This window comes from Leuresthes tenuis, unplaced genomic scaffold (assembly GCF_036924035.1).
Source record: "Leuresthes tenuis unplaced genomic scaffold, fLeuTen1.0.hap1 SCAF_1, whole genome shotgun sequence".
Lineage (NCBI taxonomy): Eukaryota > Metazoa > Chordata > Actinopteri > Atheriniformes > Atherinopsidae > Leuresthes > Leuresthes tenuis.
In genome coordinates, this window is record NW_027325355.1 from 5,952,529 (window position 1) to 5,979,927 (window position 27,399).

The 27,399-nt window shown below is 43.4% G+C and overlaps 2 protein-coding genes, 11 non-coding genes and 13 pseudogenes across 13 annotated transcripts in view; 1 reads left to right on the forward strand and 25 right to left on the reverse strand.

Moving 5' to 3' along the window:
• Positions 1–27,399, forward strand: part of LOC140296301 (uncharacterized) — a 173,703-nt gene that overhangs the window by 74,144 nt on the left and 72,160 nt on the right. The window lies entirely within an intron of this gene.
• Positions 7–125, reverse strand: LOC140302843 (5S ribosomal RNA; annotated as a pseudogene).
• Positions 395–513, reverse strand: LOC140299425 (5S ribosomal RNA; annotated as a pseudogene).
• Positions 783–901, reverse strand: LOC140300231 (5S ribosomal RNA; annotated as a pseudogene).
• Positions 1,171–1,289, reverse strand: LOC140298001 (5S ribosomal RNA). Its single transcript, XR_011913687.1, has one exon. It is a non-coding gene; the product is annotated as a 5S ribosomal RNA (ribosomal RNA).
• Positions 1,559–1,677, reverse strand: LOC140294488 (5S ribosomal RNA; annotated as a pseudogene).
• LOC140298705 (5S ribosomal RNA) lies at positions 1,950–2,068 on the reverse strand. Its single transcript, XR_011914327.1, has one exon. It is a non-coding gene; the product is annotated as a 5S ribosomal RNA (ribosomal RNA).
• LOC140294350 (5S ribosomal RNA) lies at positions 2,338–2,456 on the reverse strand (annotated as a pseudogene).
• Positions 2,729–2,847, reverse strand: LOC140289560 (5S ribosomal RNA). Its single transcript, XR_011912267.1, has one exon. It is a non-coding gene; the product is annotated as a 5S ribosomal RNA (ribosomal RNA).
• Positions 3,117–3,235, reverse strand: LOC140291610 (5S ribosomal RNA). The gene has a single exon (XR_011912469.1). It is a non-coding gene; the product is annotated as a 5S ribosomal RNA (ribosomal RNA).
• Positions 3,505–3,624, reverse strand: LOC140295966 (5S ribosomal RNA; annotated as a pseudogene).
• Positions 3,894–4,012, reverse strand: LOC140291104 (5S ribosomal RNA; annotated as a pseudogene).
• Positions 4,282–4,400, reverse strand: LOC140300098 (5S ribosomal RNA; annotated as a pseudogene).
• LOC140298002 (5S ribosomal RNA) lies at positions 4,670–4,788 on the reverse strand. The gene has a single exon (XR_011913688.1). It is a non-coding gene; the product is annotated as a 5S ribosomal RNA (ribosomal RNA).
• On the reverse strand, positions 5,057–5,175 carry LOC140300234 (5S ribosomal RNA; annotated as a pseudogene).
• On the reverse strand, positions 5,445–5,563 carry LOC140273315 (5S ribosomal RNA). The gene has a single exon (XR_011908021.1). It is a non-coding gene; the product is annotated as a 5S ribosomal RNA (ribosomal RNA).
• LOC140316413 (5S ribosomal RNA) lies at positions 5,833–5,951 on the reverse strand (annotated as a pseudogene).
• LOC140291622 (5S ribosomal RNA) lies at positions 6,221–6,339 on the reverse strand. The gene has a single exon (XR_011912471.1). It is a non-coding gene; the product is annotated as a 5S ribosomal RNA (ribosomal RNA).
• LOC140290557 (5S ribosomal RNA) lies at positions 6,998–7,116 on the reverse strand. Its single transcript, XR_011912367.1, has one exon. It is a non-coding gene; the product is annotated as a 5S ribosomal RNA (ribosomal RNA).
• LOC140299785 (5S ribosomal RNA) lies at positions 7,386–7,504 on the reverse strand (annotated as a pseudogene).
• LOC140276845 (5S ribosomal RNA) lies at positions 7,774–7,892 on the reverse strand (annotated as a pseudogene).
• LOC140296746 (5S ribosomal RNA) lies at positions 8,162–8,280 on the reverse strand. Its single transcript, XR_011912994.1, has one exon. It is a non-coding gene; the product is annotated as a 5S ribosomal RNA (ribosomal RNA).
• On the reverse strand, positions 8,550–8,668 carry LOC140296758 (5S ribosomal RNA). The gene has a single exon (XR_011912995.1). It is a non-coding gene; the product is annotated as a 5S ribosomal RNA (ribosomal RNA).
• Positions 8,938–9,056, reverse strand: LOC140276850 (5S ribosomal RNA; annotated as a pseudogene).
• On the reverse strand, positions 20,416–20,579 carry LOC140297493 (U1 spliceosomal RNA). The gene has a single exon (XR_011913223.1). It is a non-coding gene; the product is annotated as a U1 spliceosomal RNA (small nuclear RNA).
• Positions 24,918–27,399, reverse strand: part of LOC140294689 (uncharacterized) — a 40,117-nt gene continuing 37,635 nt past the window's right edge. Inside the window, exon 5 of the mRNA XM_072379607.1 lies at positions 24,918–25,000. Coding sequence (XP_072235708.1) covers positions 24,918–25,000 — 83 coding nt within the window. The remainder of the gene's footprint in view (positions 25,001–27,399) is intronic.

The window sequence follows — 27,399 nt, forward strand, 5'->3', positions numbered from 1 at the left end:
AGAAAAAGCTTACAGCACCTGGTATTCCGAAGCAGTCTCCCATCCAAGTACTAACAAGACCCAACCCTGCTTGGCTTCCGAGATCAGACGAGGTCGGGTATTTTCAGGGTGGTGTGGCCGTAAGCAACGACGTCTTTGACAAATGTGCATTATATAGGTACTGGAATCATACAGTTCCTCTATGTAACCAGATAATTGCCGAGAAAGGCTAACTTGTAGTGGGCACATCTTCATCCCTGATGTGATTATTATCTGTAGTTGAAACTGAGACTCTCAGATCACTTCGTGTCTGCCAACAATGCAGCAGCAGCTGAAGATGACCAACTTCCTCATGTGTCACAGGGTGATCAAACGTTGCAACAAAAGACATGCAGGTGCTAGAGAGAAGAGAAAAAGCTTACAGCACCTGGTATTCCCAAGCAGTCTCCCATCCAAGTACTAACCAGGCCTAACCCTGCTTGGCTTCCGAGATCAGACTAGGTCGGGTATTTTCAGGGTGGTGTGGCCGTAAGCGACAATGTCTGTGACAAATTTGCATTATATAGGTACTGGAATCATACAGTTCCTCGATGTAACCAGATAATTGCCGAGAAAGGCTAACTTGTAGTGGGCACATCTTCATCCCTGATGTGATTATTACCTGCAGTTGAAACTGAGACTCTCAGATCACTTCGTGTCTGCCAACAAAGCAGCAGCAGCTGAAGATGACCAACTTCCTCATGTGTCACAGGGTGATCAGACGTTGCAACAAAAGACATGCAGGGGGTAGAGAGAAGAGAAAAAGCTGATAGCACCTGGTATTCGCAAGCAGTCTCCCATCCAAGTACTAACCAGGCCCAACCCTGCTTGGCTTCCGAGATCAGACGAGGTCGGGCATGTTCAGGGTGGTTTGGCCATAAGCGACAATGTCTGTGAACAATGTGCATTATATAGGTACTGGAATCATACAGTTCCTCTATGTAACCAGATAATTGCCGAGAAAGGCTGATATGTAGTGGGCACATCTTCTTCCCTGTCGTGATTATTCTCTCCAGCGGAAACTGAGACTCTCAGATCACTTCGTGTCTGCCAACAAAGCAGCAGCAGCTGAAGATGACCAACTTCCTCATGTGTCACAGGGTGATCAGACGTTGCAACAAAAGACATGCAGGGGGTAGAGAGAAGAGAAAAAGCTGACAGCACCTGGTATTCCCAAGCAGTCTCCCATCCAAGTACTAACCAGGCCCAACCCTGCTTGGCTTCCAAGATCAGACGAGGTCGGGTATTTTCAGGGTGGTGTGGCCGTAAGCAACAATGCCTGTGACAAATGTGCATTATGTAGGTACTGGAATCATACAGTTCCTCGATGTAACCAGATAATTGCCGAGAAAGGCTAACTTGTATCGGGCACATCTTCTTCCCTGATGTGATTATTACCTGCAGTTGAAACTGAGACCCTCAGATCACTTCGTGTCTGCCAACAAAGCAGCAGCAGCTGAAGATGAACAACGTCCTCATGTGTCACAGGGTGATCAGACGTTGCAACAAAAGACATGCAGGTGGTAGAGAGAAGAGAAAAAGCTTATAGCACCTGGTATTCCCAAGTAGTCTCCCATCTAGGTACTAAACAGGCCCAACCCTGCTTGGCTTCCTGGATCAGACGAGGTCAGGCATATTCAGGGTGGTGTGGCCGTAAGCAACAATATCTGTGAACAATGTGCATTATATAGATACTGGAATCATACGGTTACACTATGTAACCAGATAATTGCCGAGAAAGGCTGATATGTAGTGGGCACATCTTCATCCCTGATGTGATTATTACCTGCAGTTGAAACTGAGACTCTCAGATTACTTCGTGTCTGCCAACAAAGCAGCAGCAGCAGCTGAAGATGACCAACTTCCTCATGTGTCACAGGGTGATCAGACTTTGCAACAAAAAACATGCAGGTGGTAGAGAGAAGAGAAAAAGCTTACAGCACCTGGTATTCCCAAGCGGTCTCCCATCCAAGTACTAACCAGGCCCAACCCTGCTTGGCTTCTGAGATCAGACGAGGTCGGGCATTTTCAGGGTCGTGTGGCCGTAAGCAACAATGTCTGTGAACAATGTGCATTATATAGGTACTGGAATAATACAGTTCCTCTATGTAACCAGATAATTGCCGAGAAAGGCTAACTTGTAGTGGGCACATCTTCTTCCCTGTCGTGATTATTCTCTCCAGCTGAAACTGAGACTCTCAGATCACTTCGTGTCTGCCAACAAAGCAGAAGCAGCTGAAGATGACCAACTTCCTCATGTGTCACAAGGTGATCAGACGTTGCAACAAAAGACATGCAGGTAGTAGAGAGAAGAGAAAAAGCTTACAGCACCTGGTATTCCCAACTAGTCTCTCATCCAGGTACTAAACAGGCCCAACCCTGCTTGGCTTCCTGGATCAGACGAGGTTGGGTATATTCAGGGTGGTGTGGCCGTAAGCAACAATATCTGTGAACAATGTGCATTATATAGATACTGGAATCATACGGTTACACTATGTAACCAGATAATTGCCGAGAAAGGCTGATATGTAGTGGGCACATCTTCATCCCTGATGTGATTATTACCTGCAGTTGAAACTGAGACTCTCAGATTACTTCGTGTCTGCCAACAAAGCAGCAGCAGCAGCTGAAGATGACCAACTTCCTCATGTGTCACAGGGTGATCAGACTTTGCAACAAAAAACATGCAGGTGGTAGAGAGAAGAGAAAAAGCTTACAGCACCTGGTATTCCCAAGCGGTCTCCCATCCAAGTACTAACCAGGCCCAACCCTGCTTGGCTTCCGAGATCAGACGAGGTCGGGCATTTTCAGGGTCGTGTGGCCGTAAGCAACAATGTCTGTGAACAATGTGCATTATATAGGTACTGGAATAATACAGTTCCTCTATGTAACCAGATAATTGCCGAGAAAGGCTAACTTGTAGTGGGCACATCTTCTTCCCTGTCGTGATTATTCTCTCCAGCTGAAACTGAGACTCTCAGATCACTTCGTGTCTGCCAACAAAGCAGAAGCAGCTGAAGATGACCAACTTCCTCATGTGTCACAGGGTGATCAGACGTTGCAACAAAAGACATGCAGGTGGTAGAGAGAAGAGAAAAAGCTTACAGCACCTGGTATTCCCAAGCGGTCTTCCATCCAAGTACTAACCAGGCCCAACCCTGCTTGGCTTCCAAGATCAGACGAGGTCGGGTATATTCAGGGTGGTGTGGCCGTAAGCAACAATATTGGTGAACAATGTGCATTATATAGGTACTGGAATCATAAGGTTCCTCTATGTAACCAGATAATTGCCGAGAAAGGCTGATATGTAGTGGGCACATCTTCTTCCCTGTCGTGATTATTCTCTCCAGCGGAAACTGAGACTCTCAGATCACTTCGTGTCTGCCAACAAAGCAGCAGCAGCTGAAGATGACCAATTTCCTCATGTGTCACAGGGTGATCAGACGTTGCAACAAAAGACATGCAGGTAGTAGAGAGAAGAGAAAAAGCTTACAGCACCTGGTATTCCCAAGTAGTCTCTCATCCAGGTACTAAACTAGGCCCAACCCTGCTTGGCTTCCTGGATCAGACGAGGTTGGGTATATTCAGGGTGGTGTGGCCGTAAGCAACAATATCTGTGAACAATGTGCATTATATAGATACTGGAATCATACGGTTACTCTATGTAACCAGATAATTGCAGAGAAAGGCTGATATGTAGTGGGCACATCTTCATCCCTGATGTGATTATTACCTGCAGTTGAAACTGAGACTCTCAGATCACTTCGTTTCTGCCAACAAAGCAGCAGCAGCCGAAGATGACCAACATCCTCATGTGTCACAGGGTGATCAGACGTTGCAACAAAAAACATGCAGGTGGTAGAGAGAAGAGAAAAAGCTTACAGCACCTGGTATTCCCAAGCAGTCTCCCATCCAACTACTAACCAGGCCTAACCCTGCTTGGCTTCCGAGATCAGACTAGGTGGGGTATTTTCAGGGTGGTGTGGCCGTAAGCGACAATGTCTGTGACAAATTTGCATTATATAGGTACTGGAATCATACAGTTCCTCGATGTAACCAGATAATTGCCGAGAAAGGCTAACTTGTAGTGGGCACATCTTCATCCCTGATGTGATTATTACCTGCAGTTGAAACTGAGACTCTCAGATCACTTCGTGTCTGCCAACAAAGCAGCAGCAGCTGAAGATGACCAACTTCCTCATGTGTCACAGGGTGATCAGACGTTGCAACAAAAGACATGCAGGGGGTAGAGAGAAGAGAAAAAGCTGACAGCACCTGGTATTCGCAAGCAGTCTCCCATCCAAGTACTAACCAGGCCCAACCCTGCTTGGCTTCCGAGATCAGACGAGGTCGGGCATGTTCAGGGTGGTTTGGCCATAAGCGACAATGTCTGTGAACAATGTGCATTATATAGGTACTGGAATCATACAGTTCCTCTATGTAACCAGATAATTGCCGAGAAAGGCTGATATGTAGTGGGCACATCTTCTTCCCTGTCGTGATTATTCTCTCCAGCGGAAACTGAGACTCTCAGATCACTTCGTGTCTGCCAACAAAGCAGCAGCAGCTGAAGATGACCAACTTCCTCATGTGTCACAGGGTGATCAGACGTTGCAACAAAAGACATGCAGGGGGTAGAGAGAAGAGAAAAAGCTGACAGCACCTGGTATTCCCAAGCAGTCTCCCATCCAAGTACTAACCAGGCCCAACCCTGCTTGGCTTCCAAGATCAGACGAGGTCGGGTATTTTCAGGGTGGTGTGGCCGTAAGCAACAATGCCTGTGACAAATGTGCATTATGTAGGTACTGGAATCATACAGTTCCTCGATGTAACCAGATAATTGCCGAGAAAGGCTAACTTGTATCGGGCACATCTTCTTCCCTGATGTGATTATTACCTGCAGTTGAAACTGAGACTCTCAGATCACTTCGTGTCTGCCAACAAAGCAGCAGCAGCTGAAGATGAACAACGTCTCATGTGTCACAGGGTGATCAGACGTTGCAACAAAAGACATGCAGGTGGTAGAGAGAAGAGAAAAAGCTTACAGCACCTGGTATTCCTAAGCAGTCTCCCATCCAAGTACTAATCAGGGCCAACCCTGCTTGGCTTCCGAGATCAGATGAGGCCGGGTATATTCAGGGTGGTGTGGCCGTAAGCAACAATATCTGTGAACAATGTGCATTATATAGATACTGGAATCATACGGTTACACTATGTAACCAGATAATTGCCGAGAAAGGCTGATATGTAGTGGGCACATCTTCATCCCTGATGTGATTATTACCTGCAGTTGAAACTGAGACTCTCAGATCACTTCGTGTCTGCCAACAAAGCAGCAGCAGCTGAAGATGACCAACTTCCTCATGTGTCACAGGGTGATCAGACTTTGCAACAAAAGACATGCAGGTGGTAGAGAGAAGAGAAAAAGCTTACAGCACCTGGTATTCCCAAGCGGTCTCCCATCCAAGTACTAACCAGGCCCAACCCTGCTTGGCTTCCAAGATCAGACGAGGTCGGGCATATTCAGGGTGGTGTGGCCGTAAGCAACAATATTGGTGAACAATGTGCATTATATAGGTACTGGAATCATACAGTTCCTCTATGTAACCAGATAATTGCCGAGAAAGAATGATATGTAGTGGGCACATCTTCTTCCCTGTCGTGATTATTCTCTCCAGCGGAAACTGAGACTCTCAGATCACTTCGTGTCTGCCAACAAAGCAGCAGCAGCTGAAGATGACCAACTTCCTCACGTGTCACAGGGTGATCAGACGTTGCAACAAAAGACATGCAGGTGGTAGAGAGAAGACTAAAAGCTTACAGCACCTGGTATTCCCAAGCTGTCGCCCATCCAAGTACTAAGCAGGCCCAACCTTGCTTGGCTTCCGAGATCAGACGAGGTCGGGCATATTCAGGGTGGTGTGGCCGTAAGCAACAATGTCTGTCACAAATGTGCATTATATAGGTACTGGAATCATACAGTTACTCTATGTAACCAGATAATTGCCGAGAAAGGCTAACTTGTATCGGGCACATCTTCTTCCCTGATGTGATTATTACCTGCAGTTGAAACTGAGACTCTCAGATCACTTCGTGTCTGCCAACAAAGCAGCAGCAGCTGAAGATGACCAACTTCCTCATGTGTCACAGGGTGATCAGACGTTGCAACAAAAGACATGCAGGTGGTAGAGAGAAGAGAAAAAGCTTACAGCACCTGGTATTCCCAAGCGGTCTTCCATCCAAGTACTAACCAGGCCCAACCCTGCTTGGCTTCCAAGATCAGACGAGGTCGGGTATATTCAGGGTGGTGTGGCCGTAAGCAACAATATTGGTGAACAATGTGCATTATATAGGTACTGGAATCATAAGGTTCCTCTATGTAACCAGATAATTGCCGAGAAAGGCTGATATGTAGTGGGCACATCTTCTTCCCTGTCGTGATTATTCTCTCCAGCGGAAACTGAGACTCTCAGATCACTTCGTGTCTGCCAACAAAGCAGCAGCAGCTGAAGATGACCAATTTCCTCATGTGTCACAGGGTGATCAGACGTTGCAACAAAAGACATGCAGGTAGTAGAGAGAAGAGAAAAAGCTTACAGCACCTGGTATTCCCAAGTAGTCTCTCATCCAGGTACTAAACTAGGCCCAACCCTGCTTGGCTTCCTGGATGAGACGAGGTTGGGTATATTCAGGGTGGTGTGGCCGTAAGCAACAATATCTGTGAACAATGTGCATTATATAGATACTGGAATCATACGGTTACTCTATGTAACCAGATAATTGCCGAGAAAGGCTGATATGTAGTGGGCACATCTTCATCCCTGATGTGATTATTACCTGCAGTTGAAACTGAGACTCTCAGATCACTTCGTTTCTGCCAACAAAGCAGCAGCAGCCGAAGATGACCAACATCCTCATGTGTCACAGGGTGATCAGACGTTGCAACAAAAAACATGCAGGTGGTAGAGAGAAGAGAAAAAGCTTACAGCACCTGGTATTCCCAAGCGGTCTCCCATCCAAGTACTAACCAGGCCCAACCCTGCTTGGCTTCCGAGATCAGACGAGGTCGGGCATTTTCAGGGTGGTGTGGCCGTAAGCAACAATATCTGTGAACAATGTGCATTATATAGGTACTGGAATAATACAGTTCCTCTATGTAACCAGATAATTGCCGAGAAAGGCTAACTTGTAGTGGGCACATCTTCTTTCCTGATGTGATTATTATCTGCAGTTGAAACTGAGAATCTCAGATCACTTCGTGTCTGCCAACAAAGCAGCAGCAGCTGAAGATGACCAACTTCCTCATGTGTCACAGGGTGATCAGACTTTGCAACAAAAGACATGCAGGTGGTAGAGAGAAGAGAAAAAGCTTACTGCAACTGGTATTCCCAAGCGGTCTTCCATCCAAGTACTAACCAGGCCCAACCCTGCTTGGCTTCCGAGATCAGACGAGGTCGGGCATTTTCAGGGTGGTGTGGCCGTAAGCAACAATATCTGTGAACAATGTGCATTATATAGGTACTGGAATAATACAGTTCCTCTATGTAACCAGATAATTGCCGAGAAAGGCTAACTTGTAGTGGGCACATCTTCTTTCCTGATGTGATTATTATCTGCAGTTGAAACTGAGAATCTCAGATCACTTCGTGTCTGCCAACAAAGCAGCAGCAGCTGAAGATGACCAACTTCCTCATGTGTCACAGGGTGATCAGACGTTGCAACAAAAGACATGCAGGGGGTAGAGAGAAGAGAAAAAGCTTACTGCACCTGGTATTCCCAAGCGGTCTTCCATCCAAGTACTAACCAGGCCCAACCCTGCTTGGCTTCCAAGATCAGACGAGGTCGGGCATATTCAGGGTTGTGTGGCCGTAAGCAACAATGTCTGTCACAAATGTGCATTATATAGGTACTGGAATCATACAGTTCCTCGATGTAACCAGATAATTGCTGAGAAAGGCTAACTTGTAGTGGGCACATCTTCATCCCTGATGTGATTATTATCTGTAGTTGAAACTGAGACTCTCAGATCACTTCCTGTCTACCAACAAAGCAGCAGCAGCTGAAGATGACCAACTTCCTCATGTGTCACAGGGTGATCAGACGTTGCAACAAAAGACATGCAGGTGGGAGAGAGAAGAGAAAAAGCTTACTGCACCTGGCATTCCCAAGCGGTCTCCCATCCAAGTACTAACCAGGCCCAACCCTGCTTGGCTTCCGAGATCAGACGAGGTCGGGCATATTCAGGGTGGTGTGGCCGTAAGCGCCAATGTCTGTCACAAATGTGCATTATATAGGTACTGGAATCATACAGTTCCTCTATGTAACCAGATAATTGCCGAGAAAGGCTGATGCGTATTGGGCACATCTTCTTCCCTGTCGTGATTATTCTCTCCAGCTGAAACTGAGACTCTCAGATCACTTCGTGTCTGCCAACAAAGCAGAAGCAGCTGAAGATGACCAACTTCCTCATGTGTCACAGGGTGATCAGACGTTGCAACAAAAGACATGCAGGTGGGAGAGAGAAGAGAAAAAGCTTACTGCACCTGGCATTCCCAAGCGGTCTCCCATCCAAGTACTAACCAGGCCCAACCCTGCTTGGCTTCCGAGATCAGACGAGGTCGGGCATATTCAGGGTGGTGTGGCCGTAAGCGCCAATGTCTGTCACAAATGTGCATTATATAGGTACTGGAATCATACAGTTCCTCTATGTAACCAGATAATTGCCGAGAAAGGCTGATGCGTATTGGGCACATCTTCTTCCCTGTCGTGATTATTCTCTCCAGCTGAAACTGAGACTCTCAGATCACTTCGTGTCTGCCAACAAAGCAGAAGCAGCTGAAGATGACCAACTTCCTCATGTGTCACAGGGTGATCAGACGTTGCAACAAAAGACATGCAGGGGGTAGAGAGAAGAGAAAAAGCTTACTGCACCTGGTATTCCCAAGCGGTCTTCCATCCAAGTACTAACCAGGCCCAACCCTGCTTGGCTTCCAAGATCAGACGAGGTCGGGCATATTCAGGGTTGTGTGGCCGTAAGCAACAATGTCTGTCACAAATGTGCATTATATAGGTACTGGAATCATACAGTTCCTCGATGTAACCAGATAATTGCCGAGAAAGGCTAACTTGTAGTGGGCACATCTTCATCCCTGATGTGATTATTACCTGCAGTTGAAACTGAGACTCTCAGATCCCTTCGTGTCTGCCAACAAAGCAGCAGCAGCTGAAGATGACCAACTTCCTCATGTGTCACAGGGTGATCAGACGTTGCAACAAAAGACATGCAGGTGGTCGAGAGAAGAGAAAAAGCTTACAGCACCTGGTACTCCCAAGCAGTCTCCCATCCAAGTACTAACCAGGCCCCCTGCTTAGCTTTCGAGATCAGGCGTGTTCAGGGTGGTGTGGCCGTAAGCAAAACTCACCGTAACAAATATCTATTATATAGCTGCTTGAACCATATGTTTCTTTTAGTTTTTCACCTAATTGGCTTGAGAGGCTGATTTTGATCCTGCACATGTTCTTCTCTCTCGTGTTGGTTCTCTGCAGCTGAAAGTGAGACTCTCAGATAACTTAGTGTCTGTCGACCTCTTCTGTTCCCTGTGTGTAGTTTTGTGTTCAGCGTCACACAGAGAGACTGAGGCTGCTTAGTTAGATGAAATCATCACAAATTGCTCATTTTTAAACAGTTACATTATATTTTAGAAGTCAGAACACAGTGATAGATGTTGTTTCAGCATCTATAAAAAGCTGATTTGTGACTGATTCTCTCGCTTACGGCCATACCATCCTGAACACGCCCGATCTCGTCAGATCTAGGAAGCTAAGCAGGGTCGGGCCTGGTTAGTACTTGGATGGTAGAAAAAGTGCACGTGCTGCCACTTTAAACTGTCAAACAGGCAACTTTATATCTAACAGCAAACGCTGAGAGCTGCTCTGCAGAATAAATACTTTTACTGGTGGAAGTGTTAGTAAATGTTGCTGATGACACTTTGATTCTTTTACCTGAGTGAGGTTTTAGGTGCAGAGGCCCAAAAAATACTGAGGTCATGAGTCAGAACTTCTAGTCGGGTTCGGGGCTCCCCTGGAAATTTATTTAATTCCATTATTTAAATCTGGCCATTTTCAGAGTCTTAAAGGAACAAAAACAACATCATAATGACTTTTAGGTTTATTTGTTTAGTTTGTTATCAGAGAACATCAGCCTCATCCTAAATGATTTGCAAATGAGTTACAATGTAAAACTGGAGAATGAATTTCATCAAGTCATGGATTAGGAATAAAAAGGAATGAACTGTCCCGGGACAGAGGGATAATATATACAAATTAAACTTTGATTCATGTTTCCTTGCTATCCGAGTAGGACGCTGGGCTGCAATACAAATATCTCCACATTAAAATGCATTTTTTCTCACAGTCATCTACCACTTAAACTGCTCTCCACCTACATGTTTAGCTTGATGTGCTCCTCTTTCAGTGACTGGTGTGACTGACTGACTCACTAACGGTAACAACATCAAAGTCCGACTTGTGTGGTAGTTACCATAGCGACAGTGCATGTTGTCGATGACGCGCAGCACGTCTGCCCAAACTGAGCCACTGTTTTATTAAACAGCGCTACTCTTGGCTCTTCAAATATAAAATCACCACAATTTCAGCAACAAAATAAAAATTAAAAATACAGAGGACACGACCTCGGTGTCCTCTATGGTAGTTACTGCCTTGCTCCTATGATTAGATGGAGAGGACAGCTGATTTTCCTTTGCCTGCCTTTTGTGTTGAAGGACTGAGTCACACAGTTTTATCAACCACATATTTTATTTTTTGGACGTTTTTGAAAGAGTATCCATACCAAGGAGTAAAATTGTACAATCCTCTTTTTCCTAAATCAGTACCAACTTGTGCGCACCGCATGGAGTTGGCGCTCAGATCCCGGCCGGCAGAAATTGCTGCTCCTTGATTGGATGATTGGTTGGCCCATGGGTGGGCACCGGGTTAATTGTGCAGGCTTTTGAGTAGTTCTCCTTGTTGCTGATTGTTACCATGGGATTGTTTTTCCTGTTTCCTTCTCCTTTGGCTTCTGTGTCCAAATTCCAAATGGAGAGCATGGAAAAATATATGCATTGCAAATGAATATGCAAGAAGAAACCAAATAGATTCAATTAGTGACACCCAGAGGTGAGAAGGCAAATAGCACAGAAACTCTCAGCTGAATGTTCCACTTTTTCAACATTAACCAATTTAAGCCCTCTCTTTGGAATTGGTCAATCACACACTCTGGTGTGACTGGATAACTGACTAACCTCATCCACTCATCTTCTTTCCAGAACACAAACATGACAGCACACCTGAAGGTTCCACCGAGATTTGAACTCGGATCACTGGATTCAAAGTCCAGAGTGCTGACCTTTCGGCCAAAAATGGGGCAAAAGGGACTGCCCGAAAGGGGGGAAAAGGAAAAAAAGAGGAAGGAGGGGGGGAAAAGAGAGAAAAAGAAAAGGAGAAAAAAGGAGGAAAACGTACACTATATCCACTTTTCTCTATTCTCTTATCTTCTCAACATTGTTTACACACACCTCTGCACTTATTGCAAGGTTTATCATCCATTTAATTTTCATGTTTCTTGTGGGATTCGAACCTGTATTGTGGCAACACCCCAACATACCACAGTGCTTTGGACGTTACTAAAGCCTACTGTAGGGGGCAGCACACAAAATGTGTATAACTGTAAATGTAAGTAAGTTTCCCATCATTTTTCCCCTCTTTTTTTGGTACACTCAATTATTTGAGTGTTATAATTGGCTTTGATCTTAGACATTATAAATTCATATTCTGTATTTTCCTAAATAACCTCTGTTCCTAGCTGGTACTTTTCCACTCTGCTCATACTGCACAATCGATGACCTTAAAAGGGTCCAAGACTTTAGAAGGACATAAACAACTGGGTCAGACAGAATATCTCTATTAGGGCAGATAGGTCTGGTACATTAGATCCACGCCTAAAACAGCACTCACACATACACACACATTGTTTCTCACATCCAAAGAACACAACAAGGACAGCAGCTGGCCTGAGCATGTCACCCAAAACTGGCCAATTATACTCTGACAAGTGTGAAAACAACTTCTGTGAGATAAAGCTGAATATAAATATGACATGTTTCCGGATATCGGGACTCGGCCTGACGGATTTCCTGCGGGAGCTCTGGCACTCCGAGTCCAGCGCTGCAATATACTTTACTATGTGACCACTGATAAATACTTTTTTAATAAACGATTTCTCCAGCTTGTTCTTGGGCTTCCAATGAAAAAATCGGGCTAACACTAGCTATCTATCTGTATCACTATTTGTGCAACACAAGTGAATGAAACAAATTCCAAATTGAGCAAAGAAAGTATTTTTAAAAAATCTTTGGTTGAGACAAAGAGTGTTGGGTTTTGTTAATAAATGTAAAATAATTCTCCAAGTAATTCCGGCTTCACTTTTGACAATTGCATTAAATGGATGTCACTCACACTCACTGTCGTCCTGTTTTGCAAATGGAAATTAAATAAAAATGTGAAGGCTGTTCTTGGTTCAAGTAAAATGATCAAACTTTATTAACATTGTAACAATAATCACACAGTAACAGACGAGCAATCATCTGCGAACAGACAGACAGACAGACAGACACTTAATGTAAACTTAACGCCGCAGTTAAAACGCCGCATGAAATGGAAGCTGTCCAAGCGCACTGCAGACCTCCATGGGTGGAAGAGTTTGACCACTGAAGACACACCTGTGAAAAACAAAGTCAGCCGCTGCCCAATTGCCAGTACCCCTCCTCCCACAAGTGGAGTGGTAACAGTGTGTGTGTGTGTGTGTGGCACACAGTTTTTCAAACGTATATTTGATAAAGATCATTTTTACCCACCTGACTGGCTGCAGCAGTCCCGGTCAACATAGATGACCTCAGGTTCAGCTTGGCCCGCATTCTTGTATCGAGTGACGATGCCATGGCACAACTCTTCCAACCCTGCACCTTCACCCGTCGTCAGAACAGAGTTCAGAACCTGGCCAAGCTCGTTGCCGATGTTTGTCATCCATGCAGCACTGTCCCCAATAGCGCCAGCCAGCTTCTTGGTGATCTGTAAAACAAACACTACTTTCAAACTGTTTGTTGTAATTATACACATGTGCGTGTGTCAAACCGACATTCACGCACTTGCACCTGTTATCATATTCCTCTTTTTTTTGGGGGGGGGGGCAATAAATATAGCTTTCCCAGTGATAACTACTAATACAACCGATTCTCCGCAACAACCAAAAGATTCATCGCACACAAGGCCTTGAAATTGATTTTGGTCAAGACAGACACATTTGATGACAATGTGGGGGAGGAGGTTTCAGAATATGAAGATCAAATTCAGAGTCTGACAGTGACTTTTAGAAGAGGATGACATTAATCATCAGCTATCTCCTAAATGAGAATGAACCACAGCTAGACAGCAGCAGGCCCCAGGACCAAGTGGTCAGCAGCCGAGCTGAGATTGAGATCTTACTTATGTTTCGTAAATGTTCAAAGTTGTAAAAAAGTTGTAAATGAATAATACATGATAGTTATACCAAAAAACCTTGTTGTTTATATTGCTTGAAATTGGGATGAAGTAAACATCTGTAGAGTATTTTAACATAAAATTGTTTGATTGTGTTGAATTAAAAACCCCAAAAATGCAGCGGGTCCACCAGACCAACAAGCATTGCTTGAGTAACAAAAATATGACCAGAAAACAAGGGTTAATACATCTGGACACATCTGTCTGCTCTGCTCAAACACATAACCAGGCTCCGTTACCAGAGTGGAGAAAACCCCACAGATAGCCGATTAATTACTATTGCACTGACGGACAATAAATGCAAAAAAAGATAGTTCAAATCTTAAGGCTTTCCCCGAGGAATCGGCAGAGTTTATAAGGCAAATAAACAAAAAAATAAGTTACTATTTGTCTTCTGATTCTGTCATATCACTAACATCCCCACCGTCGCCACACAATGCAGGTATGAACAGCGACGCTATTACAGGCAGAACTTCCATTGGCAAAATGGCTACGTTACAAGGAAGTTGAAATACAACTTGGATAAAGTGCCGAGAGGACGGAAGATTAAATTGCATATTGTTTGTCCCACGGTTTAACATTCGGCTTATACATGGCGTTACTTTTATGAGTATTAATCAAGTTTACAAACCTTGTTCCCGTGCTTGTCACAAGTGTATGCGAAGAAAAATATGGCCGACACTCAAAAGCGTTAACCGCGCCCCCTCCGACGTCACGTCACGTGTCCCTTTTGCCCCATTTTTGGCTGTGTTCGGACCTTGTTCGGACCTTGTTCGGACCTTGTTCGGACCTCGTTAGGAACTCTTTGATGTCGTTAGGAAAGTGTTCGGACCTTGTTCGGACCTGACAGAATGTGTTCGGAAGTGTTAGGACCTCTGAGGCAGTCCAAAAACCGGCGGGTACGGCCATGGAACCCCTTCCACAGGCAAACTATGCTCTTAGTCATGCAAATGCATGACAACATAAAGGTTAAATTTTTCAGCGGTGCTCTTACAGCTTGTATTCTTAATATGGGCACGACAGTTAAGCAACACATTCTGTATCTTCGCTGGCCAAAGGTTAGAATCCGCCTGTCACGCGGAGGAATGGGGTTCGATTCCTTGACAGGGAGGGTGCCATTTTCGCTGAGTAGCTGGTGGTTCACCAAAGTCCGTTTCACACCTCAGCATTGGAGAATCTCTTGAAAACGTCCAAAAAATGACTTTACGACAGAGATTATCTGCTGGAAATGCATTCTCACAGAGCTCCAGAGTGGTGCCTGGGGACAGCTCATAGGACGCAGGGCGGGATCCGCTTTTGTACGATGCAGAACATTTGCTGTTTTCTTTCCAGCATGTCAAGAATAGCAGATGAGGCTCCCTCCTATCCATAATTATGAATATGTTGATGTTGCCATCAGAAACGTGCAGTCATACATCTACACACAAGAATGAAATAAAGACCTTCCGCGTGTGAGGCGAACGTGATAACCGCTACACTACGGAAACTGTTGCCGTGCCTACTGTTGAGAATTCCAACAGACAAATAATAGATAGATTTATCCATTATCATTTTTTAGTTGATGTTAATCATCAAAAAGTCCATTTTAATCATTCTTTTGGAAAGTAGTGTTTCTACCATGTTTGAGAGAAAATGGCCTGGGTGTGCAGGCTTTTGAGTAGTCAAACCCCAGCTGGTCGAGGCGGGTGGCCACCCTTCCTGAGTCTGGTCCTGCCAGAGGTTTCTTCCTGTTAAAAGGGAGTCGTTCCTTTCCACAGTCGCTCAGGCTCGCTCAGGACGGGAGATTGGACTGAAGACAAGTTTAGAGAGAGAGAGAGAAAGAGAAAAACAATAACAATAAAAAAAGATCTGTCAGTCTATCAGACCATTCCACAGCTGTACTTTCTTACCGCCCGTAACCAAGCGAGAGGAAGAATGCGCGCTAATTACTGCACCCGTCCCGCTCATAGACGTCACTTTTTTCTTGACGCATTTGGCGCGACCCAGATTCCAACGACACTGGAGCGGGACTGCGGAGCGGGGGTCTGACTCTGAGGTAAGTGCAACTTCTTTTTTGGGCAATAGTCCCATGCAGAGAGTAAGCCATCAAGTTGGATAATGGAGCAGTGGGCTATGTTGTTGATCTCATCAAACCAAGTCGAACTTTCTGCCCTCCATGGTGCTGATTTCCTGCTATTTCTCCCCATTTATCTCATCCCTCTACCCAGTGCTGTCAGCTCCTTTTGATCCAGACCCACTGACTGATTTCCTAACTTATGACATGAGGTTACCGTGGCTTGTGTGTCACCAACTCAGCAGTTTTCGAGAGTTTCCGAGTCGGGAATTAAAACACAGGGACTGTACCGTATTTTCACGACCATAAGGCGCACATAAAAGTTTTAGATTTTCTTCAAAATGTGCAGCGCGCCTTATAGTGCAGTGCGCCCTGTCAGACAGTGTCTCACTCCTGCGCAGGAGTGTTGTTGTAAGGCGGACATAGTAGAGAACACCATGAGAACGTTAAAGGGTGAAGTGGGAGCGTTGATTGTACCGGTATATAAAAGTACAGGGGTGTGTGTTTAAACTGAAGGCCATCAACTACGCGGAGGAACATGGGAATCGAGCAGCCGCAAGAGAATTTAAGATCAACGGATCGATGGTTCGCAAGTGGAGGAAGCTGGAAAACGAGCTCCGACAGGTGAAGAAGACGCAGCTGAGTTTCCGTGGAAATAAGGAGAGGTGGCCCAAGTTGGAGGAAAGACTCGAGCAGTGGATCATCGAGCAAAGAACGAGTGGGAGAAGCGTTTCGACGGTCACCATTCGACTTAAAGCGGCAACGCTAGCAGAAGAAATGAAAATCGAACATTTCCAAGGAGGTCCGTCTTGGTGCTTTCGTTTCATGAAACGGTGCCATTGTTCCATCCGGACCAGGACTACAGTAGCGCAGAAACTTCCAGCGGATTATAATGAAAAGCTGGCCAGCTTCCGCTCCTACTGCTTTAAACATATCACCGATAAACACATCCAGCCCAGCCACATCACTAATATGGATGATGGATATGGACTTTCGACATCACGGTGAGTCACACTGTGGAGAAGACTGGGACCAGCGCGGTAGCGATACGCACAACGGGGTACGAGAAGTCTTCTTTTACTGTTGTGCTAGGCTGCCATGCTAATGGACAGAAACTGCCGCCTATGGTGATTTTTAAGAGAAAGACTTTGCCTAAAGAGAAGTTTCCAGCTGGAGTTATCATTAAGGCAAATAAAAAGGGCTGGATGGATGAGGAAATTATGAAAGAGTGGCTGCGGGAGGTGTATGTAAGAAGACCAGGTGGTTTTTTCCACGCATCGCCATCGCTGTTGATCTGTGACTCTATGCGTGCCCATCTCACAGCCGATGTGAAAACACAAGTTAAGCAAACGAACTCTGAGCTTGCTATCATTCCGGGAGGCCTGACAAAGGAACTCCAACCGCTGGACATCGGTGTGAATCGGCCGTTCAAAGTCAGACTGCGAGCGGCGTGGGAGCAATGGATGACTGATGGAGACCATAGTTTCACTAAGTTACGGCAAGTTACGCCACAGCTTGTGAGTGGATTGTAGATGCTTGGGCTAACGTGTCTGCTAGCACTGTTGTTCGAGCTTTCGCAAAAGCCGGCATCATTTCCGAGGAGCCACACGGCTTTTACAGTGAAGACAGTGAACCTGGCATGTTTGATGGAGATTTAGCACAGCTGTTCAATGCAGAAACAGAAGATGAAGACTTCGATGGGTTTGAGTTATGACGCACACTTGCTTGTTCAACCGTGTTTTAAATAAAGCACAAACAAACTCAGTTTTGCTCCCGATCTATTTTTAAATACAAAAACTTGTATGCTTGTGTGGATTGTATATAAAACTCACGCCCTATAATTAGGTGCGCCTTATGTGTGTTAAAAACACAGTAACGGCACACCACTGAGACTGCGCCTTTTAGTACGGTGCGCCGTATGGTCGTGAAAAAACGGTATATTTCTACGGGCTCCACCCACGCTGTGGAATGGCTTCTCCACGGCCTGCGGCGTCGGTCGCTTTCCACCGGGTGCACCGGCTTTTTAATGTATATTCTCCCCTCCTGATTTAAATAAACACTTTTTTGATGTAACTCCAACTTTAAATAACTTAATTATTCAATTCAAGATCAAGGCAAAACTTGTGCAATATAAATAATCAACATCTCTCTAAAATATTTTTTCTAGGACAAGAACCAATCTCAAGTTGTGACTCTCCTGGCAAGTGAGTGTGATGAATGGGGACAAATCTACCCCCTGCTGAGCCACTTGGCAGCAGTTGCGCTGGTCAACCCAGTTTCCAGGGTAAACTGTGAGAGAGACTTCTCCACAATGAATCGAGTAAGGCAAAATGGCATGACCAGAGTTTCTGAGTGGTGTGCCTAATATTTAATCCATTTACAGGGAACTGCATACATAACCAGACTAGGGTACAAAATGTGTGTTCCAAAGGCACCTCCTGCTTTCATTCCTTTTGATTAATTGCAGTTATCTTCATTTTTAGGTGAAATCAGACCTCCCTAATAAACTTCAGCAACTGAGTTAGTTTTTGGTATTGTTTTATTCTGAATTAAATTTAAAATACTTCTGATATGCCTTTGTAAGTTCTTATTTATCAACGTATGTTCATATACAGCAATTTATATCCATGGTCTCAAAATGCACTTAAGTGTGATCCATCAGGCTTAAAAACGTACACACACATTAAATCCCCCGAGGGTCAGAGACTCTCCCACCACAGTCTCCTAAAATCCTGGGAAACACTTGATCAAACAACTGCAGAGTAGTGCAATCAAACAACACTGACTCAGTGGTGCAATAAGAGGCTGAAGAGGCAGGACAGTAGCATTCTGCTGCAAGGGGTCAACCTGCCTGACTCCCCAGAGTACAGCTGGACAGGCAGTGGATAAGCAGAAGTCAGCAGCTCAGAGGCAGGTGTTCAGTCAGCCACCACCTCCAGCTCCTGTACTTTTAAGCCCCTTCATTGTGCCAGTTGTGTTTGTCATCTCAACTGGAAACAAACAGATTGTGCCGTCTGGTCCCCTGCCCTCACCTCCGCCAACCCGGAGAGCGTAAGTGCACCCGCACAGTGGAAAAAAACTAATGGCGTCAGTGCCACCTGCCGCGCATAAAAGAAAATGGTCATGGGCAGTATTATGGGAATATATACTGTCCCAAAAAGAACAGAATGTCTCTGGAAGAATGGATGCAGGAGATGAGGAGAAAGAGGGAGGAAGAAAAAAAATGGTTTCAGATCATTCTTTACATGTCAATATGCATGTAAATAGTTTTAAAAGAAAAAAATGTCTTAATTTACTGTTCTAATTAGTTTCTTTTGTTAATTTATTGTATTTATTTTGTTTTGTTTTAGTTATCTTTTTATTCTATTTTATATTGTTTCTTGTTCTAAATGACTTAATAAAGAAAGAAATTAATAACTTTAAACATTTTCCATTTTTTGTTTATTTATTGTATGTATTTTATTTTGGTATTTATCATTTATTTATTCATTCTATTTTATTGTTATTATTGTACTCTTGTTGCTCTTGTTGTAATGTTTCCTAAATTTAATTATTTTCTATATTTGTTCATTTATTGCTTTTACTTTATTTATGTTATATATCTTTTTTTTTCTATTTTGAATTTAATTTATTCCTGTTTTTATTGCTTCAGGTTTAATTTCACACGTGTTTCTGAGTGTTTGTGTGTGTGTGAAATTAGTAATAAATTTGTTACATTTCAGTGAGTGTCTTCAGTTTTTTTCAACTCATTCATAGAAGACGACTACAATGTTGCAGTACTCAATTCAGAAATTTAAAAATTACATTTGATAACACTTGGTAAAGGTTTGTCTCATGTCCAATGGTGGAATCAAACCGGCAACCTTTGGATCGAGAGCCTCCTACACTATTCTACAGCAGTGTCAAGTTAGCTTAGATTTCTCAAATGAATACACCAGACTGTGTGCTTTTACTTGAAATGGACAGCAGAAACACAAATAACTACAAGTTCCTTCCATTTTTTTCCACTCATTTTCTCAAAATGTCTTCTTTTCCTTCATTTTTCTTCTTCCCCCTTTTCCCTCTTCTTTCGCCTCAAATACAGACTATTGCTCCCCTGCTTCAGCTCAGTCGGCAGAGCATCAGACGTCTAATTTGAGGATCCACAAGTCCCTGTTCAGGTGTATAAATTTAATCTGCCACTTAAACTGTGCTTCCCTCTATGCCTGCACTCCATTTCTACACTGTCACCTCTGACAGAGCCTGGCTAATGGTGTTCCTTCTATGTAGCTTATTGTTAGCTTTGCTGTTAGCTGCATCGTTATATCCTCATTTGTAAGTTGCTTTGGATAAAAGCTAAATGCATAAACATAAAGTGATAAAGCCGGCTGTCGACAGTTGAACACATTTTAAAAACATACGTGAACAACTAATTTGCACAATAGTCTCATCTTTCAACTCCACTTTCCTCTGGTTCAGCTTGTATATGAACAGTTCTGCAGTTAAAAGCTAAAATCCCAAAGCAGAGTGGAGCTTCTGTGTTACCCGAGGACGGACTGATCTCCGCAGTGAATTCATCTCTTCCCAGGATGCTGTTTCCACTGGAGCTTTTCCCTGCTCCAGTCTCCCCAACAATTAATATCTGTTGTGAACAAAATAAAACAAGTAAAGAATCAAGATTGAACCGATGTAAACTGATGTGAAAAACTGTTCCATGTAACTGTTTCTACCTTAAGCTCTCAGAATTTATATTTTTCTTTGAACAAGTTTATCAGGGGAGAGCGCAAACGCAGTCCCCCACTACCACAAATTAAGCAGTTGACATTCCCACATTTGGGGAATTCACAAAGGTCAGAACAGCCTCAGTGCAATGGCTGATCCTCACCTTGGTAGAACCATCTTCTTGATCATGGTATCTCCCCTGCCAAGTAAGTATGAGTTGTTTAGCTCACTGAGGGGGGACTCACTCACACACATACTGAGCACACTGACGGTGCTAACAGTCTATAAGCTAACTACACCAGAGGTTACAGAGGCTGGGATTCTACATATATGTACAGAGGAAGCAGGTTTGTTAAAAAAAAAGAGTGAAATAATGTAACATTTAACATTTTTAAAACATACTTCTTATTTCCCATAATGCAGTGCTGTTTATGTGCACAACAGGCTAACTCCGCGGTTCTCAAAGTGTGGGGCGCGCCCTACTGGTGGGGAATAGAGACGTGACAGGTGGGGCGCGCCAAACGGGAGGAAATATTTCCCTTTTATGCCTATCTTTATCATTTTTTTTACAATAAGCTTTTTGAAAGATACATTCACCAGATTAAATGTTGGCGAAGTTCAAACGAAAGGAACTCAACATTTGCCGAAAGCTTGACTGGACTCTTGTGCATAGTTACGGTTGCTAACGTAGGATTGGACAGAAGCCGTTTGTGGGAGGGAAACTTTCGCGCCGATGGGTAGCAGACGAGCGGAGGCAATAACAACATGGATAAATTTGTGACACGGACCACAAAAGTTGTCGAACCAGCGCCAGCAGAGAGACACAAACCAGACGGGCCTCATCAACCAAAAAGCCAACCAAAAAGGAAATATGATGGAGGGTATCTTGCTCTTGGATTCACGGCAACGGCGGTGGGGGCAGAGGAGAGACCCATGTGTGTTCTGTGTCTTAAACCGCTAGCAGCAGACAGCATGAGACCCAACAAATTAAGAAGACACCTAGAGACCACACACCCCAGTCACGTCAATAAGTCCATTGATTTCTTTCAAAGAAAACTGGCAGAATACCGTCAACAGGAGAATCGCATGATAAAAGCTGCATCAGTAAACGGTAAAGCACAGATGGCTTCATATAGAGTTGCATACAGAATTGCACAATGCAAAAAAACACACACAATTGCTGAGCAGCTCATTCTCCCCGCTGCTTTAGACATGGTGTCAGTTATGCTTGACGAGACAAGCGCAGCTAAATTAAAAGCTGTCCCACTGTCAAACGACAATTGCGAGACGTATAGGGGACATTTCAAGTGATCTTGAGGAACAACTCATAGAAAAATTAAAAGAAAGTCGTTTTGCATTACAAGTGGACGAAGCTACTGACAGCAATAAAGACTGCCTGTTCATCTCGTACGTGCGCTTTGTGAATTGCGAGTCACTGTGCGAGGAGTTGCTCTTTTGCAAATACATAAAAAAATAGAGCCACAGCTGATGAGCTGTTTAAGATCATGGACAGTTACCTCAAAGAACACCATCTTAAATGGGAAAACTGTGTGGGCTTTTGCTCTGATGGCGCACAGACAATGGCAGGGTCAAGAAACGGGCTGCAGGCGCTAATAAAGAGGGTTGCGCCAGATGCACACTGGACGCACTGTGTTATTCACAGGGAAGCGCTCGCGTCAAGACAGCTCAGCCCTGAACTAAATGAGGTTTTGACAGAAGTTGTGAGCGTGGTGAATTTGATCAAAATCCGACCCCTGAAAGCGCGACTGTTCTCCGCACTTTGTGAGGAAATGGGAGCTGATCACACATCTGTGCTGTTTCACAGTGAAGCAAGGTGGCTCTCCCGGGGTAAAGTGCTGTCGCGTGTCTTTGAGCTCAGGGCAGAGATTCGGATGTTCTTGGAGGAGGAGCACATGTATGAGGCTGCAAGCAAGTTCTGTGATGAACAATTTCTGCTTAAACTGGCCTACCTCAGCGATGTGTTTGGCAAGCTGAATGAATTAAATCTTCAGCTTCAAGGCAAAGACAAGCACCTACCTCACCTGGCAGACAAGGTCACAGCATTCTCCCGAAAGCTCGAGGTATGGGGCAGGCGCCTCGATCAGCCAAACATAGATGTCTTTGAGAACCTGAGTGAAGTTGCTGAAACCACTGATTCTGGAGCCACCACAGTGATCCCATGTATTAAGCAGCACATCTCTTCCCTGAGAGGATTGTTTCAAAAATACTTCCCAAACAACAGTGCTCAGTATGCCTGGGTTATGGATCCATTCAATGCAGCAGGTTGGTATTTTGACATTTTATTTATGATGTTTGCTACCAACTAACTGGAATGGATTGTTGGCAAACAGATTTGTGTTTATTATGCAATGACAAGCAAGCTCATTTATTTATATTCTGCCAGCAGCACCTGCTGATTTTAGCTCTGCTGAGGAGGACCAGTTTATTGAGATGACATCTGACTCCACCCTGAGACTGAGGTTTAAGGCTCAGACTGAGTGAATTCTGGTTTGGAGTGGAGAGGGAGTATCCACTCATCGGGCAGAGAGCTGCGTGCATTCTGCTTCCCTTTGCAACATATCTCTGTGAGATGGGCTGTTCAGCTGTTGCTTCACTGAAGACAAAATACAGATCTCAGCTGAACATTGAGCATGACTTGAGAGTGGCGGTATCAAGCCTGCAACCCCGCTTTGAAAAGATGTGCAATGCAAAACAGGCTCACTGCAGCCACTAATGCAGGGATAACAATCATATGTTCACCTGTTCACCAAATGTATTTCTCTTCTTTTTTTTTAACAGATTGCAAAGTGGCACTTTTATTTTCTCTATTTTTTAACTTGTTGCAACTTATGACACAGCTGCACTTTTTTTCTTTATTTTTGAACTTGCGGTTATTTGATGTTGTTAGAATTTAGATACAACAGGATGTTACTTGATGTTACTTTAATAAATTGAAACATTTTAAGCTTGTAGCTTTGCTGTGTTCACTTGCTCACCTGTCTTGTCAATCTTGTCTTGATGTTATTGAGTTAGAATTTAGATACAGCATGATGTTACTTGAAAATGTTAAGCTTGGTGTATTTCACTGGCATTGTGTTGGGACGATGGGGCCAGGTGGGGCTTGAAAAGTCCCGCTTGTCCAAAGTGGGGAATGAACGAAAAAGTTTGAGAACCACTGAAGGAAATCCCTTATTTCATCCATCTGTCCCCCTGCAGCCACCAACGGTCCAACATGGAGTTCAAGTGAACCAAATCTCACTTAAACAGCATCCGGAAACTGTTTAATACACACCTGACATCCAGAAAAAAGAATAAAAACACACAGATCACAGGTTCTTTTCTGCTAACAGAGTTAGCGCTTCCTCTTTCTTTGTTTGTTTGTGGCGCCATGAAACTGACTCAGTATGGAGCGTGATAATGTTCACACTGCCACCTATTGTTCTGGGGTGGGAACTGCACTGGGTGACTTATGGGATTTTTGGTTTTATTTGCTGAAAAGTACACGACACACTTAAGAACCACTACAAGGTGTTCCTAATAACCTTTAAAGTGAATGTTTATCTTCACATGTGTAAAGCATCAATAAATAAGTCATTTATCTGTTTGTCAGGCTGGAATTCAAAGTAAACAAGAAACTCGTGCTACAAATAAATAAATAAATAAATCAGCTCAGTCCATTTCTAGTGGAGAACAGAAATACCTGCAGGATTCAACCGTGTAACAAACATCTGAGCCATAACAGTTATAACTCTGCACAGAAATCACAGCTAAGTGCTGCACCTTCTAAACTGTTTACTGTCTGTATGTTTATATATTCAGCATGGAGAGAGACTGGAGGGACATAAAGGGACGTTACAAAGTCAGAATCTAATTTTTAATGGGCTGCACTGGTGTCTGACTCCAGAAACATGAAATTATGGGATTTGACTGCTACATCTATGTGTACAGTTATATTTATCTTTACATTACACATCATTACATAATAACCTGCTTGTGATTTTTTTGTCTAACTCACATTTGTGTCCTTGTCAGCTGCTCCTTGTTCTCTTGGTTACTCACTGGAGAAGCTGCAGTAAAGTCAGCTGTAACATCTGCCGGTAAAAGAGCAGGAAAAGAAGGTGTTCAAAAAATCATGTTGGTATTGTGAATAGGTTGCCTAATATATTTGGGAAACACAGGTATATGTGAGCAGGAAAAGTAACAGAAAAGCAAACAGATGTAAGGTGGGCTGGCACACAGCTGGATACAACATCATGACATCACTAATATTCTAAATGCTAATCACAGACTTTACTAAAAGCTTCAGCACTTTTCCATTGGGAACAGTTATAATTAACAGTTGACAAACTTAGCTTCCAAATATCAACCAAATGGCAGTTTGCCGGTTTGTAGAGTAAACTTTGTTGTTTGTTAACACTGGTAACCTCTTTCACCCACAACTACGTTACCAGCCAGCTAATAGGAGGCTCAAACAGACTTGATGCCGAGTGAAAGCTGGGGCTTAAAACCATGTTTTACTTATAATCTGTGAACAGATTAGACATGAAAATGATCAAGTGAAAGTCACTGAGCTGTTTGTTAGGTTGTAAAACAACTTATAGAGCTCTATCGGCCCCTGGTGGAGAACAGAGGTAACTGCAGGATTCAACCAATAGACAATGAGCCATAAAACAGGGTCCTAAAATAAACACTAAATACACAATGTTGTGATTAAGTCATAGCTAAATGTAGCTAAAGTATTTACAAATCATTAACTGAAGGGTACTCAATTCTAGTTCAGACAAATATATATATTTTTATATTATGTCTATAAAAAGTGAAATTGCCCCTTCTCTCAACAACCGAGCTGGATGTGAAATTCAGCGTAGTACAATATTTAATAATTTAGTAAAAATAAAAGATAACAGACGTAAGACTCCACCAACGTCACCACTCACGACAACTGTTACATAAATTAAGACATGCGCAGTTAGCCAATAAAGTCAGAAAGAGTTTCACGTTAGCATGCTAGCTTGCTAACTGGGCGATATACAATCGTCCTGCTGCATTAAACACAAAAAATATATCTTGGCAATTGTTATGCGAGTTGTACGATTGATAGTATTTCTAGATACTGAGAAGATGGATTCAAGTAGTAAAAAAATAACTCACGAAATGAGTTTTCCATGCCAGTTGTTAATTATTTGCTCCCCTGTCAAACCACAGCAAGCTAATAGCAATTAAAACTGCGTTTGACCGCGCATGCTCAATTTTCTTAACCTTTGACCTAATATTTAGTCAAAGGAAAAACATACAGTTTTAAACTTTTGACAAGTTCACATTGCCTGTAGTCGTTGCTAACATCCTCCTCTCCTTCAGAACCAGGGACAGGGTTGGGTTTGGGAGGTGACATCGCTCTGTACTTTAAAGAGCAGGCTTGAATAAATCAAACTTCATTTGGTGTATGATCTACTTTTCAGAGGATTTGTAAATGACTAAATAAATAACACCACTGGCTAAACCTTCAATTTAACCTGAACTAAGCAGACGTTTGACTGGTTTTGATGCGGTCAGGATCACACTCATTGGACACAAACCAGATCTTTTTACTTACTTTACTTAGTAACTTACTTTACTTTGCTGTTCTTAGTAACACAGGAGACAGGATGGTGAATGAAGAATTGCAGCAAACATTCTTCACAGAGGTAGTGTGGACGGGGGAAGATGATATTTACTGTTGAGGTTAATGGAGACGGCTCTGAGTTCGATGTCATGGAAACATTCCTTTCAACACCCCGACTGATTCATTATGAAACTGCTGCCTGTGCAACAGTCAGAGCAAAGGGTTCAGTGGAATAGCTCAGACTGTTTGGTGAATGTTTTAAATGTCAGATGTTCTGGGATCAAAACTTATGACTCAGTGAAGTTTCAGCTCCAACACTAAAAATACAAATTAAAAAGCACTCCGAAAACATCTTCAAGTGGGAAGGTGGCTTGGTGAGTTTAACAGAGACCATAACTTGCCAGTGGTGCAACAGCTGGTTCAAATCCTGCCTGTTATCCTCAGGATAACTTTACATTGAATGGAACAAAAATATTTCAATACCGAAGTGGAATGAATGTCCCACAAACTCTCCATCTTTCTTTACATGGTTTCAGGGGGACTGGAGCCTGACACAGAAACTCATCAACATTTGAATCCAATAACAAGTCTGAAACTAAATGAAAAACGGCAGACCCAAATGAACGTTGACATGATATAAGCTGTGTCAAATCCAAAAGCAGTCCCTGTTTCACTTTTTGGAATTTCTTCTTTCTCAGGACAAAGATAAATGTGAGGATCAAAGCCAACAATGACCTGGGACATCTCTCATGGAGACTGAGAGCCAAGAACAAACAGAGGTCAACATAACAAACTGTTTAACAATGACAATGATGTAGAAGATATACAAAAAAAATGCATGTGTATATATGAATCTACTGTGAATTTACACCCTCTTTTCTATTATAAACAGTAAGGAAATGTTAAAAAATATCATGAAGTTATACTATGACAAAAAGCAAGTACCACGTGTGAGATGCTGCAGGGTCAAGAGACACTGTGTGCTGAGAGTCCTCTTATCTATCTTACTTCAACTTTTATCTAATCCTTGTTTGACTGAATGTCGCATAACCTTGTGTGGCCAGTGATCTCGTTGGATGGATGGATGACTTTATTAATCCCTTTGGGAGGTTGCCTCTGGGAAATTGAAATCTCCATCTCACTCAGGCTCAGCACTGTTATATACAGAAATGTACAGAATAAACTAACTGGAAACTAAAAAACGATAGTATCATTGTTTTGTTTATTTTAACTCAGACAACTCTGTGTCAGCTTCTTGATATGTCATGCAGACTCCTTGCTGTGAGAATAAATGTTTGGTATTAATTGTCTCCAGCGACTCTGAGCCTCATTTTGAGAGAATTTTCATGACACCAACAGAGACATTTGACATAGTTTCACAGCTTGAAGTTGAGCCTCGTGCCCTTTTAGTGTTGGAACAGCCTTAACTTTC